The 17380-nt window shown below is 41.7% G+C and overlaps 1 protein-coding gene across 1 annotated transcript; it reads left to right on the top strand.

Annotated features, from left to right (window-relative positions):
- The first annotated feature begins 753 nt into the window (after positions 1-753).
- On the top strand, positions 754-1503 carry LOC109211286. The gene has a single exon (XM_019374807.1). It carries the CDS (start codon positions 754-756, stop codon positions 1501-1503), a length of 750 nt encoding a protein of 249 aa, XP_019230352.1.
- The last annotated feature ends 15877 nt before the right edge of the window (positions 1504-17380 follow it).

Genomic DNA, 17380 nt, shown 5'->3' with positions numbered 1-17380 from the left:
CAACCAAGCATCCCCGCCCTTTACTTCGTGGTATAAAGGAAAAATTTTTGCCTAACACTTGATGTAATTCTTCGAAATGACTAAAATTGCTCGGTCTCCGCTACCATTATATTTGGTAGATTAATATGCAGATATTAAAATTAAATACGAGTAACTAGAAATTACTATTATTTCCTCCGTCCTGAATTAGTTGTCATATGTCGCTTTCCGAGAGTAAACTTAACTATTTTTCGAAATTGAATTATATTAGATCAACTACATATTTTAAGATTGAAATTTTAAAATTCAAAAATTATATAAAAAGCACTACAAATTGCAATTTTTATCATGCCAGTATGCTGAAAAATATATGTTAAAATATTAGCCAAAGTCCATATAATTTGACTCTCTACAAGCGAAACATGATCACTAATTTGGGACGGAGGGAGTATAGGTGGCATTTGATGTCACGTCCCAAACTACCCCCTAGACGTGATTGGCACCCAGCTAACACCACTCGCCAGGTGAATCAATTCCTCTACTCTTAACCTTTTATATAAGCACAGAGAGAAACACGTACAAGTCCAAATGCATTAAATATTACTAAATAGGAAATAATTATTCGACTAAAATTATAATTTATTTATAGATCTAAAGAACACTCTAATAATAAATCTCTAACCCAGACCTTTCAGGTTCTTTAATCACCTGGCAGATCATAAAGAGTTCTTACAAATAGTTAAAAATGTCTGGGCAAGAAAGGAAATAGCACAAATGCCAGGAATATGGAGGAAGCTGAAAGAAATAAAGGGAGAGCTAAAGAAACTGAATACAAATGAGTTTGTAGCAGTTGATGCAAAGGTGAAACATGCCAGGAATCAATTAAAAGAGATACAAGAGAGAATAAGAAATAACTATCTGCAAACAAAGCTATTTGAAGAGGAGAAGGAAATGAAGAAACAACTGGAGAAATGGGTCAATATTGAAGAAAGTATCTTTAAACAAAAATTCAGGAATCAATGGTTGGAATTGGGAGACTCAAATTCTGCTTTCTTCTTTGCCAGCATGAAGAGTAGAGTTAGTCAAAAAGAGATTAGAAGTCTGCCGACTGCTACAGGAGAAATAGTTCAATCTATGGATGCAATTAAAAAGGAAATTGTAGATTTTTACAAAGTTCTACTTGGATCATCAGCAACAGCCCTATCAGTCATTCATCCAAGAGTTATGAAGGAAGGGAAGATACTAAATAGAGAGCAACAGTTGAAACTCATTGAACCTGTCAGAGAAGAGGAAGTGTACAAAGCTTTGAAGAGTATTAATGAGTTAAAAGCACCAGGATGTGATGGATTCGACTCACTGTTCTTCAAAAAAACATGGGATATCACTGGTCAGGAGATCATAAAGGCAGTCTTGCAATTCTTTACTACAGGGGAAATGTATCGACCTATCAATGTAACAACAGTCACTTTGATACCTAAGGTGCAACATCCCTCAACCATCGGAGACCTATATCTTGATGTATAGTTCTTTACAAAATTATCTCTAAGATTCTAACTAATAGGTTGCAAGAGGTAATGGACCATTCAATTGATAATAGCCAGTCAGGTTTTGTACCAGGAAGAGTAATTGCTGACAATATAATTCTGAGTCATGAGTTGGTAAAGGGATATGGAAGGAAAGGTATCTCACCCAGATGCATGATGAAGTTAGATTTTCAGAAAACGTATGACTTAATTGAATGGGTGTTCCTTAAACAAGTGTTAACAAGTCTGAATATTCCTGAGAAGTTTGTACAATGGGTGATGATGTGTGTAAGTACTGTGTCCTATTCAATCCTTATAAATGGGAAGCCTACTAAACCATTTCAAGCTAGGAAAGGGCTAAGACAAGGTGACCCAATGTCACCTTATTTGTTTGTGCTCGGCATGAAATATCTAACTAGGAATCTGAAGCAGTTGAGGAATGATCCTAACTTTAATTTCCACCCCAGATGTGACAAACTGTACATCACTCAGATTGGCTTTGCAGATGATTTGTTACTATTCTGTATGAGAGATACTGTGTCTGTGCAAATGGTGTATGAATGTTTCAAGGAATGGCAATCAGACCCCCGATGCTCGCACACCTGAGCAGGTAGTGCAGGGATTACAGACTCCAGAGGCACCTCCAGCTCAGCCAATTGCACCAGTGCAGGAGTTCAGGGTTCCAGTTATGCCCGAGGACGAGCAGCGTCACCTCGAGAGGTTTGGTAGGCTCCAGCCTCCGACATTTAGTGGAGCTGAGGGCGAGGATGCCCAGGGTTTTCTCGACAGATGTCAGCGGATGCTCCGTACAGCGGGGATTCTTGAGTCCATTGGTGTGGCTTTTACTACTTTTCAGTTTACTGGAGCTGCCTTCACTTAGTGGGAGGCGTATGAGCAGCGTAGACCGGCTGGTGCAGCACCTTTGACTTGGCAGGAGTTCTCCACTCTCTTCTTGGAGAAGTATGTACCGCAGTCCCGCAGAGAGGGGCTGCGTAGACAGTTTGAGTGGCTACGACAGGGAGATATGATAGTGTCCTAGTGTGAGATGAGATTTTCAGAGTTGGCTCGCCATGCAGTTTGGCTGGTTCCGACAGATCGTGAGCGTATCCGGAGGTTTGTTGACGGTCTCAGCTACCCTCTTCGAGTTCTTATGACTAGGGAGCGAGTGATGAGTGCCACATTCGAGGAGGTGGTTGATATAGCCCGAGAGATTGAGGCGGTTCGCCGTCAGGATCGAGATGAGAGGGAGGCCAAGAGGCCTCGAGGTTCTGGTAGTTACAGTGGCGCTCCTTCGAGGGGCCAGCTCCAGCAGGGTCGGGGTCTTTCTTTCAGGCCCGCTCAGTCGGCTCGACCCGAGTATCGAGGAGGATCTTCAAGTCATGGTTATCAGGGTTCTCAGCAGAGTCATCCATCTCTCAGCGCTCTTCCAGCACAGAGTTTGTCTCGTGCTCCGTCTGCTCAGGGTTTTTCCAGGCCGAGTGCATCAGCTAGTCACTCCGGCGCGAGGGGTTCCCTTTAGTCCCAGTCCCCAGCACCTGGGAGTTGCTATGAGTGTGGAGAGTTTGGGCATATGCGGAGGGAGTGTCCTCGTCGTGTTGCTAGCTCATCTCAGTAGAGGGGTCAGACCTCATCTTCTGGTCCAGTTTCTTCAGCACCCGCCCCGCCAGCTAGGGATGAGGGTCAGGCAGCCAGGGGTCGCCCCAGGGGAGGTGGTCGATCGGGCGGTGGTCAGGCTCGCTTTTATGCTCTTCAGGGCAGGACAGATGCTACTTCTTCGGATGCTATTATTACAGGTATTATTTCAGTCTGCCACAAAGATGCCTCAGTCTTATTTGATCCCGGTTCCACCTATTCTTATGTGTCCTTGTATTTTGCTCATCATTTGGGTACGACCCGAGGGTGTCTTGCTTTACTTGTTCGTGTATGTACCCTGGTGGGCGATACTGTCGTTGTAGACCATGTATACCGGCCATGTTTGGTTACTATTGGGGGTCTGGAGACCCGAGTTGATCTGTTGCTATTGAGCATGGTAGATTTTGATGTTATTCTGGGCATGGACTGGTTGTCTCCGTGTCATGCTATCCTAGACTGTCATGCTAAGACAGTCACTTTGGCTATACCGGGTACACCGAGGATCGAGTGGCGTGGTATGACTGACTATGTTCCTAGCAGGGTGATTTCATTCTTAAAGGCCCAGCGTGTGGTTGGGAAGGGTTGCCTTTCATATTTGGCGTTCGTGAGGGATGTTGGAGCCGAGACTCCTAGCATTGATTCTGTCCCAGTTGTGAGGGAGTTTCCCGATGTTTTCCCTGCAGACCTGCCAGGCATGCCCTCGGACAGGGATATTGATTTTGGTATTGACCTGGTGCCGGGCACTCAGCACATTTCCATTCTGCCATATCGTATGGCACCAGCAGAGTTGAAAGAATTGAAGGATCAGATTAAGGAACTCCTAGATAAGGGGTTCATTCGGCCTAGTGTGTCACCGTGGGGTGCACCGGTTCTGTTTGTGAAGAAGAAGGATGGCACCATGACGATGTGCATTGACTACAGGCAATTGAACAAAGTAACGGTGAAGAACAAGTACCCCCTGCCTCGTATTGATGATTTATTTGACCAGCTTCAGGGAGTGAGGGTGTTCTCCAAGATTGACCTCCGTTCGGGCTATCACCAGTTGAAGATCAGGGATTCGGATATTATGAAGACTGCTTTTAGGACTAGATATGGGCACTATGATTTTCTTGTTATGTCCTTTGGGCTGACTAATGCCCCAGCATCGTTCATGCATTTGATGAACAGTGTATTTCAGTCATATCTGGATTCATTCGTTATCGTTTTCATTGATGATATTCTGGTGTACTCACGTAGTCAGGAGGAGCACGCGCAGCATTTGCGAGTTTTATTGCAAAGATTGAGGGAGGAGAAGCTTTATGCAAAGTTCTCCATGTGTGAGTTTTGGCTCAGCTCAGTAGCTTTCTTGGGGCACGTGGTGTCCAGCGAGGGTATTCAGGTCGACCCGAAGAAGATAGAGGCGGTTCAGAGTTGGCCTAGACCGACCTCAGCCACGGAGATTCGTAGTTTCCTTGGGTTGGCAGGTTATTATTGCCGGTTTGTTCAGGGATTTTCCTCTATTTCATCGCCCTTGACCAAGTTGACTCAGAAGGGTGCTCCCTTTGTATGGTCGGACGAGTGCGAGGAGAGCTTTCAGAAGCTCAAGACAGCTTTGACCACGGCTCCAGTGTTGGTTTTGCCATCAGCTTCAGGTTCTTATACTGTATATTGCGATGCTTCGAGAATCGGGATTGGATGTGTATTGATGCAGGAGGGTAAAGCTATTGCATATGCTTCTCGTCAGTTGAAGCCCCACGAGAAGAACTACCATGTTCATGATTTGGAGTTGGCTGCTATAGTTCATGCTTTGAAGATTTGGAGGCACTACTTGTATGGCGTATCTTGCGAGGTATTCACTGATCATCGCAGTCTTCAGCATCTATTCAAGCAAAAGGATCTTAATTTGAGGCAGCGGAGGTGGCTAGAGTTACTTAAGGATTATGATATTACCATTCTGTATCACCCGAGGAAGGCCAATGTAGTGGGCCGATGCTTTAAGCCGAAAGGCAATTAGTATGGGGAGCTTGGCATACATTCCAATTAGGGAGAGACCCTTTGCAGTTGATGTTCAGGCCTTGGCCAATCGGATGGTGAGATTAGATATTTCGGAGCCTAGTCGGGTGTTGGCTTGTGTGGTTTCTCGGTCTTCCTTGTATGATCGCATTAGAGAGCGCCAGTATGATGATCCGCATTTGCTTGTCCTTAAGGACAAGGTTCAGCATGATGTTCTATTAGAATCCCCTAGAGTAGTAAAATATATCTTTAGTTCATTTCATATATAACTAGCACTAGTCAATATCTAATATCACATATACATGTCTTTCTTCCATAACGTAAACCAAGCATTCATCTTGCCAGGGATGTGACCATTGGTGATGATGGTGTGCTGTGCAGGGCCGAATTTGTGTGCCCAATGTGGATGGGCTTCGGGAGTTGATATTAGAGGAGGCCCACAGCTCGCGGTATTCCGTTCATCCGGGTGCCGCGAAGATGTCTCAGGATTTGAGGCAGCACTATTGGTGGAGGAGGATGAAGAAGGATATTGTAGGGTTTGTGGCTCGGTGTCTCAACTGTCAGCAGGTAAAGTACGAGCATCAGAGGCCGGGCGATGTGCTTCAGCGGATGATTATTCAGAGTGGAAGTGGGAGAGGATTACTATGGATTTTGTGAGTGGTCTCCCTCGGACTTTGAAGAAGTTTGATTCGATTTGGGTGATTGTGGATCGGCTGACCAAGTCCGCGCACTTCATTCCAGTATGTACTACCTATTCCTCGGAGCGGCTGGCAGGGATCTTTATCCGGGTGATTGTCCGATTGCATGGGGTTCCAGTGTCTATTATCTCAGATAGGGGTACTCAGTTCACTTCTCAGTTTTGGAAGACTTTTCAGCGGGAGTTGGGTACTCAGGTGGAGTTGAGCACAGCATTTCATCCTCAGACGGACGGACAGTCCGAGCGTACTATTCAGATATTGGAGGACATATTGCGTGCCTGTGTTATTGATTTTGGAGGTTCTTGGGATGGGTTTTTGCCGCTTGCAGAGTTTGCCTACAACAACAGTTATCAATCGAGTATTCAGATGGCTCCGTATGAGGAACTGTATGGGAGGCGGTGTAGATCTCCTGTTGGTTGGTTCGAGCCCGGTGAGGCTAGGCTATTGGGGACAGAGATGGTTCAGGATGCCTTGGAGAAGGTGAAGCTGATTCAAGAGAGGCTTCGTACAGCTCAGTCGCGTCAGAAGAGTTATGCGGACCGGAAGGTTCCAGATGTGTCTTATGTGGTTGGTGAGAAGGTCTTGCTGAAGGTTTCGCCCATGAAGGGTGTTATGCGGTTTGGGAAGAAAGGGAAGTTGAGTCCGCGGTTTATTGGACTTTTTGAAGTACTTAGGAGGATTGGGGAGGTGGCTTATGAGCTTGCTTTGCCACCTAGCTTGTCAGGCGTGCATCCGGTATTTCATGTTTCTATGCTCCGGAAGTATGTTGGGGACCCATCTCATGTATTGGATATCAGCACTGTTCAGTTGGATGATGATTTGACCTATGATGTGGAGACAGTGGCTATTTTGGGTCGTCAGGTTCGAAAGTTGAGATCAAAGGATATAGCTTCGGTGAAAGTGCAGTGGAGAGGTCAGCCCGTGGAGGAGGCTACTTGGGAGACCGAGCGGGAGATGCGGAGCAGATATCCTCACCTGTTTGAGGCTCCAGGTATGTTTCTTGACCCGCTCGAGGACGAGCGTTTGTTTTAGTTGGGGAGGATGTGACGACCCGGCCCGTCGTCACGTGAGTTACCGCCCCGTTTCCCCCATTTTTTCTGCTTCCTTATGTTTTATTATAAGAGTCTTGAGTGAATGAGTCGATTTGGATTGGTTTCGGACGAAAATGAGACATATAGTCTCTTTAAGGAAGGTTTGTATTGGAAAAGTCAACCGGATGTTGACTGGTGAGTTAGAGGGCTCGGATGTGATTTCCAGTGATTTGGTTAGCTTCGGGGGATGATTTGTGACTTAGGAGTGTGATCGGAATTGATTTTGGAGGTCCGGTGTGGAATTAGGCTTGAATTGGCGAAGTTAGTATTTTGGCGAATCCCGGTTGATAGGTGAGATTTTGATCCGAGGGTCGGAATGGGATTTCGAGAGTTGCTGTAGCTTCATTAGGTGATTTTGGATGTGTGTGCAAAATTTCAGATCATTCGGAGGTGTTTTGGTCGGGTTTTTGATCAAATGCGTAATTCGGAAGTTTTAGAAGAACTTAGGCTTGAATCCGATGTAATTTGATAGTTTTGGTGTTAATTGTGGTTTTTTGATGATTGGAACAAGTTTGAATGATGTTTTAGGATGGGTTGGCACTTTTAGTTGAGGTCCCGGGGGCCTCGGGGTGATTTCGGATGGCCATCGGGATGAAATTTGGACTTATAAGATTGCTGTGTATCTGGTTTCTGGTATTTCAGCATCTGCGGAAAAGGAATCGCAGATACGATTGCGTAGGTGCGGAGGAAGGCTCGCAGGTGCGGTCAATTGGCCTGGATGGAAGATTGCGCAGATGCGGAAGGGGAGCCGCATCTGCGAGACCGCAGATGCGGTGGAAGTGTCGCAGGTGCGAAAGGGTGAAGCCATGGGGTTTCCGCAGAAGCGGACAATTATCCGCAGAAGCGAGGTCCGCAAATGCGTGTAGAGGACCGCAGAAGCGATCGTGGACTTAATGAGGATCCGCAGAAGCGGAGGTATAACCGCAGAAGCGGTAGCCGCAAATGCGGTAAAGGAACCGCAGATGCGAAAATCACTGTTCTCAGAAGGGTTTTAAAAGCTCATTTTGTTCCGCGAGCCTAAGTCCATTTCCACCATTTTTTATCGACCTTGAGAGCTCTTGGACGGAATTTGAAGGGGGTTTCGACTAGGTGTGATTGGAGGTGAGTTCCTTGGCCTAAATACGTTGATTTAATGGTAGAATTAACGTGAAAATTTGTGGAATTATCAAAGAGGTAAAGCTAATGCTTGGAAATTTTGTATTTCAAAGTGGAATTTGAGGGTCAAATGGACTCCGATTTTGATAATTTTGATATGTATAGACTCGTGGCGAGATAAGGAATCCGGTGATGTTAATTTTCTATTTTTTCGAGATGTGGGCCCGGGGCTCGGTTTTGCCAATTTCGTGAATTTCGAATATTTTTCGAGTCTTTTCGATTGTGGGTATGTTCCCTTAGCCTATTGTAAACGTATTCATTGTGGTTCTGACCAGATTCGACGTGCGAGGAGGTCGATTTGCGAGGCAAGGGCATAGCGAGCTAGGATCTTGGCCGGCTTGAGGTGAGTAATGATAGTAAATGATATCCTGAGGGTTTGAAACCCCGGATTTGCACAACGTAGTGCTATATTGAGGTGAAACACGCGCTTAATGGCGAGCGCGTGGTTGTTTACTACTGGGGATTGTGACTTGGTCCGTCCCGTTTGATATTTTACTGAGTATTTGATTAAGCTGATTTGTTTATCGTCATGATTGGGCTAGTTGCCATGTTTGGGGCCTCGTGCCGACTTGTAGAACCCTTAGGGGTATTATGACTGATTTTCCTCACTTTACTTAGTACAAATCACATCCTCAGTCATGTTTCTAATTGATTAAACAATGTGAACCGTTTTAATAAGGGTTAATCCTAAATGAGGAAAGAAATGTGGGCTGAGATCCCTACCCTATACTATTGTGTCCTAAAATGACTGAGAGGGGTTGAGAACCCAACAGTGAGGATATTATACATATTATGGATCGGGCTGCACGCCGCAGCAAATACTCATATGGATCGGGTTGCACGCCGCAGCAAATATTTATGTGGATCGGGCTGCGCGCCGCAGCAATATTGCGCTTGGACTGTAGGAGCCCCTCCGGAGTCTGCACCCCACAGTAAGCGCGGGTACCCATATGGATCGGGCTGCACGCCGCAGCGATGGATCGGGCTGCACGCCGCAGCGAGATATGGATCGGGCTGCACGCCGCAGTGGTTATTATATGATACTATTCTGAGAGTAATCTGAGTTACTGTACTGAGCAGTTGATACTGGGCCCGAGGGGCAGTTTTACTATTTACCACTTATTAGCTGTTTTACCTGATTTATCTGCTTTTAAAACGGAGAGTTCACATGATTTCACGAATTTCACGAATTTTGCCTGATATAGAACTGCCTTGTGCTGTTATGTGTTTTCTTATCTTCAGATATTATTTATTATTTTTACTCACTGGGTTGGAGTACTCACATTACTCCCTGCACCATGTGTGCAGATTCAGGCATAGCAGAGTCCGTCCCTGAGCACTGATATCCTTGTCCAGATCAGGCAGCAAGTTCGGAGCTTCGAGGTAGCTGTTGGCGTCCGCAGCCCCCTTGACTCCCCTATTTCATGTTATTTCAGTTATTCCAGACTTCTATATCAGATATTCTGTTTGTAGACTTATAGAAATTCTGTAGTAGCTCATGACTTGTGACACCCCGGTTTGGGCTGTGTCGGGATGGTTTCTACTGTTATATTCTACACTTCCGCGGATTATTGTTATTAAATCATGCTTTAGAATTGTTTAACGGTAATTGACTGCTTAAAAGAGGTGTTGGTATTGTTCTGGCTGGCCTTGTCTTCACGAGAGGCGCCATCACGGCCGGGTTTGAGATTTGGGCCGTGACACATATATCACTACCCGAACTTAGACAAACCTCCGGAACACCCAAAACAACACCAAAACACCAAATCAACCTCAAATTCAAGCCTAAGAACTTCTAAACTTCCAAAATTCGCCAACGATGCCGAAACCAATTAAACCACGTACGAATGACCTCAAATTTTGCACACACGTCAAAAATGACACTACGAACCTACTCCAACTTCCGGATTTCCATTCCGACCCCGATACCTAATTTTTCACTGCCGATCAAAATTGCCAAATTTCCAACTTTCGCCAATTCAAGCCTAATTCTACCACGGACCTCCAAATTACATTCCGGACACACTCCTAAGTCTAAAATCACCCAATGAAGCTAATGGAATCATAAAAATCCAAATCCGAATCCGTTTACTCATAAGTCAACTTCCGGTTGACTTTTCTAACTTAGCTTTCTAACTTAGAGGCTAAATGTCTCATTTCACTCCAAAACTATTTCGATCCCGAACCTACCAACTCGATACAACTCAACACAGCTTAACAACACACAAAGAAGCACAAATGGGGGAAACAGGGCTATAACTCTCAGAGCGAACGATCGGGTCGTTACAATTGAAAGGAGATGAAATGATCTTAATTCACTTTTGATACAGGCACAAACTCCGCGATCTCTGGGTTTTCGAAGAGAAAATCGTGATGGAAAAAACATAAAGATAATTTTAAATGAGATGTTAGAATGTGCAAAATCAATGGTGCAAGAGCATTCTTCGAATGAAGGAATTCGTCTTTCACTCCGACTTTACAATACATATAATTGTTTGGTTTGTCATTTCAAATACATAAGTTTAAATATTTCGTGAAGATTCTCTAGAATACACTACAATTAGAGGAAAATTCATATTGGATACACAAGCACCTTCCAAAGTTCACGTACAGAAGACTGGAATATTTTCTACAAACCAACCAAAATTCATAAAAAGTTTTCGAAAAATATTTGCCATTGATCACCAATTGCACACTGGAAAATGACTAAGAAAACCACTTATTTTTAGGAAAATACTTTCCTACGTACAAAATACACCCAAAGGAAACACTAACAACACATGAAAACACAATTCATAACAAAGATTTGTTGCAATGTTCTTTGATAAAAACATTATAAGATTTATGTTCCGTAGCTGGTACAAAAGTTGATACTACTAATTCCATCAGTAACTTCATAACAATAACAACAAACCTAGCAATCGCTGCAATCCTCACTAGTAGTGCAAGATCTCTTACAAGTGAGAATATCATTAAGTTGCGAGAGTAGTCTCCTCTTGACTCCGGAGAGATCATGATCAACAATTCGTCTAGCCAAAACTTACTTCTTTGTAAGCCACGACGAATTGACTTAATCAAAATCAAAGTATGATAGATACAATACAAACAACATAAATACAAATATCATGCATAATAATAAACATGCTCGCATATATCTTGTACGCATATGAAATATGTTTGTAGTCGCATATGCTTTTCAAAGGCCACAATTCATAAGCCTCGCAAATAACGAACGAGCCACAACAATAGTTGTTTTCTTTATTATTTCTTAGTTTATTTTCATATTCAAATCTAGCTCATGTTGGGAAACAATTTTTAAATTATATCTCCATTGGAAATTCCACTTAGCACTTGATTTACTTATGTATATAAGTTGTCATTAACTTTCGATTGCGTTATAACTTATGAAATATTGATCATTTGATTCGTCCATATATTACGATAAGAATCGTCAAAAATTAACCAAGCTTAAGTAATGTTATTTTACAAATAGAACTTTTTGCTTGATGAAAGGTTTTAGGCATAATACATAAACAAACACTCAAAATTGGCCATAGCTGGAGAGAAGAATAAAAAATAGAGTAGATAGTAGAGGGGCGTTAGAAATGGAATAAAGGTAGATTATAAGTGTAAGAATAGAATGTCACTAACATTTTTCTGTGGGAAAAGGCTTTGGAATAAGTAATAACATCTCACGCACTCAAATGTGAACTTAACACACAATTGTGCTAGGTCATATTCGAGTGTCTACAAGATAAACCTGTATCAACATGTGCACTTCCAGAGTTGAAGTATTTATTTACCAATTGAGGCCAAATTTAAGCATGTGTTTATTTATCTTGCCGAGCCTTTTCCGTTGTGAACATTTGTGTGCCGATAAGACATGAAAACAGTTGGACCGAAGATTGTGTATGAACATCTTATTACTTTTCCGAGCTCACAATTGTAAGCTCCACCTACAATGAATTGGCTCTATAACGTCACAATAGTTGTTTTCTTTTATCATTTCTTAGCTTATTTTTTTTTATTGAAATCTTTCCCAATTGGCTGACAATTTTTAAATAATGCAATTTAATTTTTAAATTTCCTTTCTCTCCTACCTCCTGAAAAAGAAAAACATTGTTGTCCACGTGACATAATAATTGAAAGTTAGATTGAGAAACGTTGACCATGAAGTAACATAAGAAAATTTCAACTAAGATCGTACAGGTTTTCACATTTTTTTATTCATTTATTATCTCATATATATAGTTCCCTTTTTCTTGTTTTGATTTTCTACTGCCATTCACCAATTTTAGCTTCAAATTAGACATAAATTAATTTAACCTTTAGTTTTTGAAAATAAAATTTTGGCTTTAGAAACCACAAAAGTACTGTATACATTGACTTTTTTTCCCCATTCAAAATAACGACACAATTGTAACGACTCGGCCGGTCGTTTTAAGAGTTGTAGCCCCGTTCCCCTATTTATTGCTCATTTTGTGCTTTACTATTATTTTATGACTTACCGGGTTAGTCGGTTCAGGTTTGGAGGGAATTCAGAGTAAATTGAGACACTTAGTTTCATAATGAAAAGCTTTAAGTTGAAAAGTTGGCCGGATGTTGACTTATGTGCAAACGATCCCGGAATTGAGTTTTGATGGTTCCATTAGCTCCGTTGGGTGATTTCGGACTTGGGTGCGTATCCGGACTGTGATTGAAGGTCCGTAGTGGAATTATGCTTGAAACAGCTAAAGTTGAATTTTTGGGAAAATTTGACCGGGAGTGGACTTTTGATATCTGGGTCGGATTCCGATTCCAGAAGTTGGAATAGGTCTGTGGTGTCATTTGTGACTTGTGGGCAAAATTTGAGGTCAATCGGATGTGATTTGATGGGTTTCGGCGTCGTTTGTAGAATTTGGAAGTTTCAAAGTTCATGAGGTTTGAACAGGGGTGCGATTCGTGTATTTGATGTTGTTTGAGGTGATTTGAAGGTTCGAGTAAGTTCGTATCGTGTTTTAGGACTTGTTGGTATGTTTGGTTGAGGTCCCGCAGGCTTCGGGTGAGTTTTGGATGGTTGGCCGATCATTTTTGGACTTGGCTTATTGGCTGAAGATTGCTGGTGTAGTTGTTCTGGTTTCCTATTACACGTTCTTGAGAGTGAACTCGCGTTCGCGAAGTGCATTTGGAGCTGAGGGAGATTTGTTCTTCACGTTCGCGAAGGAGAGGACGCGTTCGCGAAGAAGAGACGAGGCAACTGGGGACCTCATGCCTTTGGTCTACGCGTTCGCGGGGTGAGGTCGCGTTCACGATGAGTGGGGTCAGCGAAGCTTTGCGTTCGCGAGTCAGAGGACGCGTTCGCGAAGGGTTAATTTGAGGGGCAGTTAGAGTGTTCTACGCGAACGCAAGGGGAAGGTCACGTTCACGTGAAGGCGTAACCAGGTAGAATAAAATATTAAAAAACGAGGGTTTTGAATTCATATCACAAAATTGAAATGGGATCTTGGTAGAAGGTAATTTTTGGAGAGATTCTTGCGTGGGTGTTTGAGGTAAGTGATTCCTATCTCGTTTTGGTTAATTTCCATGATTTTGCCTTTGATTCCATCATTTAATTTGTGATTTGGGATGGATAATTGGGAAAAATGAAGAAAAGTTCTTAGGCTAGATTTTTTAGGTTTTGAATGGGATTTTGATATCGGATTGGAGTAATTTTGATATGGCTAGACTCGTGGTTAAATGGGTTTTCGGGTTTTGTAATTTTTATTGGATTCCGAGACGTGGGCCCGGGGGCGTATTTTGAGCCGAATTCAGATTTTTGATTAAAACTTCATATTTTTCTTATGGAATTGATTCCTCAGCACGTGTTGATTGTATTGTATTGTTTGTGGCTAGATTCGATACGTTCGGAGGCCGATTTGTGAGGCAAAAGCGTATTGGAGTAGGGATTTTGCTCGAATTGAGGTAAGTAACTGTAGGCATATAAATTTTATTGGAATTAAAACCGTAAAATAATTTTGGCTATATAATTAGATTAGTTATATAAGTCCAATATATATGGATTAAACAAATAAATCTTAATCCATTGGGCTAGTCCACTTAATTGGGCTAAAGTGAGCCCAATTCATTAGGCCCAAGATTTAATCTTCCTAGAGGCCCAAATGAATGCCCACGTGTCAAATGACGTGGCACGCCAAGTCATGCGGAAGAGCCAATAGTATTGTGACACGTGTAAAAATGACAAAGCAAGCCAAGTCACATTAAAAGGCCAATGAAATCGTACTACGTGTGCAAGTGACATGTTCTGGCCAATCAAATACGGCCATGTCATACTTCTATTTGATTGGTCAGAAAGAGTTTGTTCTTATCATAACTCTTCTCTCCCACAACTATAAATAGGGGTCTTCATAACTCAGAAAGGACACCAGAAGTCATAACAAGAAGCAAGAGAGAGCTCGTGGATCAAACACCGCAAATTTCTCTACAAGTTTCAAGCTTCAAGACATAAAATTCAAGCTCAAGAACGAAGAGCAAATCAAGTTCAAGCTCAAGAACGAAGAACAAATCAAGGTCAAATTCAAGAAATCAAGCTCAAGCTCAAGAAAAATATCATCGTTCGTGGCAACAAACATAAATTCAAAATCAAGCTCAAAGGCCCTTAATTATATTAGGAAAGTAGAAACAGAGGAACCATAGAGATTGTACACTCAAATATTCGAAATAAAATGCTACGATTGTTGCGATATTTTTCGGTCTTGATTTTATTTTCTCGAGCACCAAATAATTTATTGTCTGCAACAAATTATTTGTGATACAAAAATAAATTGCAACCACAATATAAATATGAAGAAATATAATTGTATTGAAAAATAATGCGGATACAATCTGTTTCTCCCTTGATTCTTCACTACTGATTATCTCCATGATTCGAGGGCCGGAGCAGCGTGTTTCTCGAACGTAAGATGATGCGGACTTGCTTGGATTTACTTGATATCCATGAAGTATGTTGTGGATCTTCTTTAACAATTTGATTGTAAAGAAGTATCCGGCCATATATATTTTGATCTCTTTGTGAATATCCCAAAAGTTTATTGGATTTTGAGACGCCTCTTCAAGGGAATATGTATTCCTTAATATAGGTGTGAGTTAGGGTTTAGGGTAGAGTAACCTTTAAGAAACCCTAATAGACTTCTAGGATCAAGAGTCATGTAGTATCTTGAACGTAGGATTTGGCTTGATCCCTTAAAATTTCGATGTCTACAAATGCCCCCTACTTCAAGGTTTGTCGGGGTGTAGGCTTGCCAAAACATTAAGAAGAGACTTGAAGTACTCGGCCATCGCAACAAATGGTTTTAAAACTTGGAGTTTTCGATTTACAAAAGGAAGAGATGAAGGGCAGAACTGGTCCCACTGGGCGTGCCAATTTGTCTGCAACAAATTATTTGTGATACAAAAATAAATTGCAACCACAATATAAATATGAAGAAATATAATATTATTGAAAAATAATGCGGATACAATCTTCTTCTCCCTTGATTCTTCTCTCCTGATTATCTCCGTGATTCTATGGCTGGAGCAGCGTGTTTCTCGAATGTAGGATGATGCGGACGTCCTTGGATTTATTTGATATCCACAAAGTATGTTGTGGATCTTCTTGAACTATTTGATTGTCAAGAAGTATCCAGCCATATATATTTTGATCTCTTTGTGAATATCCCAAAAGTTTAAGGGATTTTGAGACGCCTCTTCAAGGGAATATGTATTCCTTTATATAGGTGTGAGTTAGGGTTTAGGGTAGAGTAACCTTTAAGAAACCCTAATAGACCTCTAGGATTTCAAGAGTCCTGTAGTATCTTTAACTTAGGATTTGGCTTGATCCCATAAAATTTCGATGTCTACAAATACCCCATACTTCAAGGTTTGTTGGGGTGTAGGCTTGCCGAAACTTTATGATGAGACTTGAAGTACTCGACCATCACAACAAATGGTTCTAAAACATGGAGTTTTCGATTTACAAGAGGAAGAGATGAAGGGCAGAACTGGTCCCACTGGGCGTGCCAATTTGTCTGCAAAAAATTATTTGTGATACAAAAATAAATTGCAACCACGATATAAATATGAAGAAATATAATTTTATTGAAAAATAATGCGGATACAATCTGCTTCTCCCTTGATTCTTCTCTACTGATTATCTCCGTGATTCTAGGGCTGGAGCAACGTGTTTCTCGAATGTAGGATGATGCGGACTTCCTTGGATTTATTTGATATCCATGAAGTATGTTGTGGATCTTCTTGAACTATTTGATTGTCAAGAGGTATCCGACCATATATATTTTGATCTCTTTGTGAATATCCCAAAAGTTTATGGGATTTTGAAATGCCTCTTCAAGCGAATATGTATTCCTTTACATAGGTGTGAGTTAGGGCTTAGGGTAGAGTAATCTTTCAAAAACCCTAATAGACTTCTAGGATTTCAAGAGTCCTGTAGTATCTTTAACTTAGGATTTGACTCGATCCCTTAAAATTTTGATGTCTACAAATGCCCCCTACTTCAAGGTTTGTCGTGGTGTAGGTTTGCTGATACTTTAAGAGGAGACTTGGAGTACTCGACCATCGCAACAAATGATTTTAAAACTTGGAGTTTTCGATTTACAAGAGGAAGAGATGAAGGGCAGAACTGGTCCCACTGGGCGTGCCAATTTGTCTGCAAAAAATTATTTGTTATACAAATATAAATTGCAACCATAAAATAAATATGAAGAAATATAATTTTATTGAAAAATAATGCGGATACAATTTGTTTCTCCTTTGATTCTTCTCTCCTGATTATCTCCATGATTCTAGGGCCGGAGCAGCGTGTTTCTCGAACGTAGGATGATGCGGACTTCATTGGATTTATTTGATATCCATGAAGTATGTTGTGGATATTCTTGAACTATTTGATTGTCAAAAAGTATCCGGCCATATATATTTTGATCTCTTTGTGAATATCCCAAAAGTTTATGGGATTTTGAGACGCCTCTTCAAGGGAATATGTATTCCTTTATATAGGTGTGAGTTAGGGCTTAGGGTAGAGCAACCTTTAAGAAAAACCCTAATAGACTTCTAGGATTTCAGGAGTCCTGTAGTATCTTTAACTTAGGATTTGGCTTGATCCCTTAAAATTTCGATGTCTACAGTAACATTTCTAAATCTTGTTCTATGAGTATGAAACCCCGGATTTTGTGTCGTGTGATTGGTTTTGAGGTGACGCACATGCTAGGTGACGGGCGTGCACCGTAGAAATTGTGACTTGGTTCATTCCATGAAATTGTGAAGTTAAATAACTTGTTGC

The sequence above is a fragment of the Nicotiana attenuata genome, unplaced genomic scaffold, assembly GCF_001879085.1.
Source record: "Nicotiana attenuata strain UT unplaced genomic scaffold, NIATTr2, whole genome shotgun sequence".
Taxonomy (NCBI): domain Eukaryota; kingdom Viridiplantae; phylum Streptophyta; class Magnoliopsida; order Solanales; family Solanaceae; genus Nicotiana; species Nicotiana attenuata.
The sequence above is the reverse complement of the archived record's forward strand: the minus strand, read 5'-3'. Positions and strand labels throughout refer to the sequence as shown.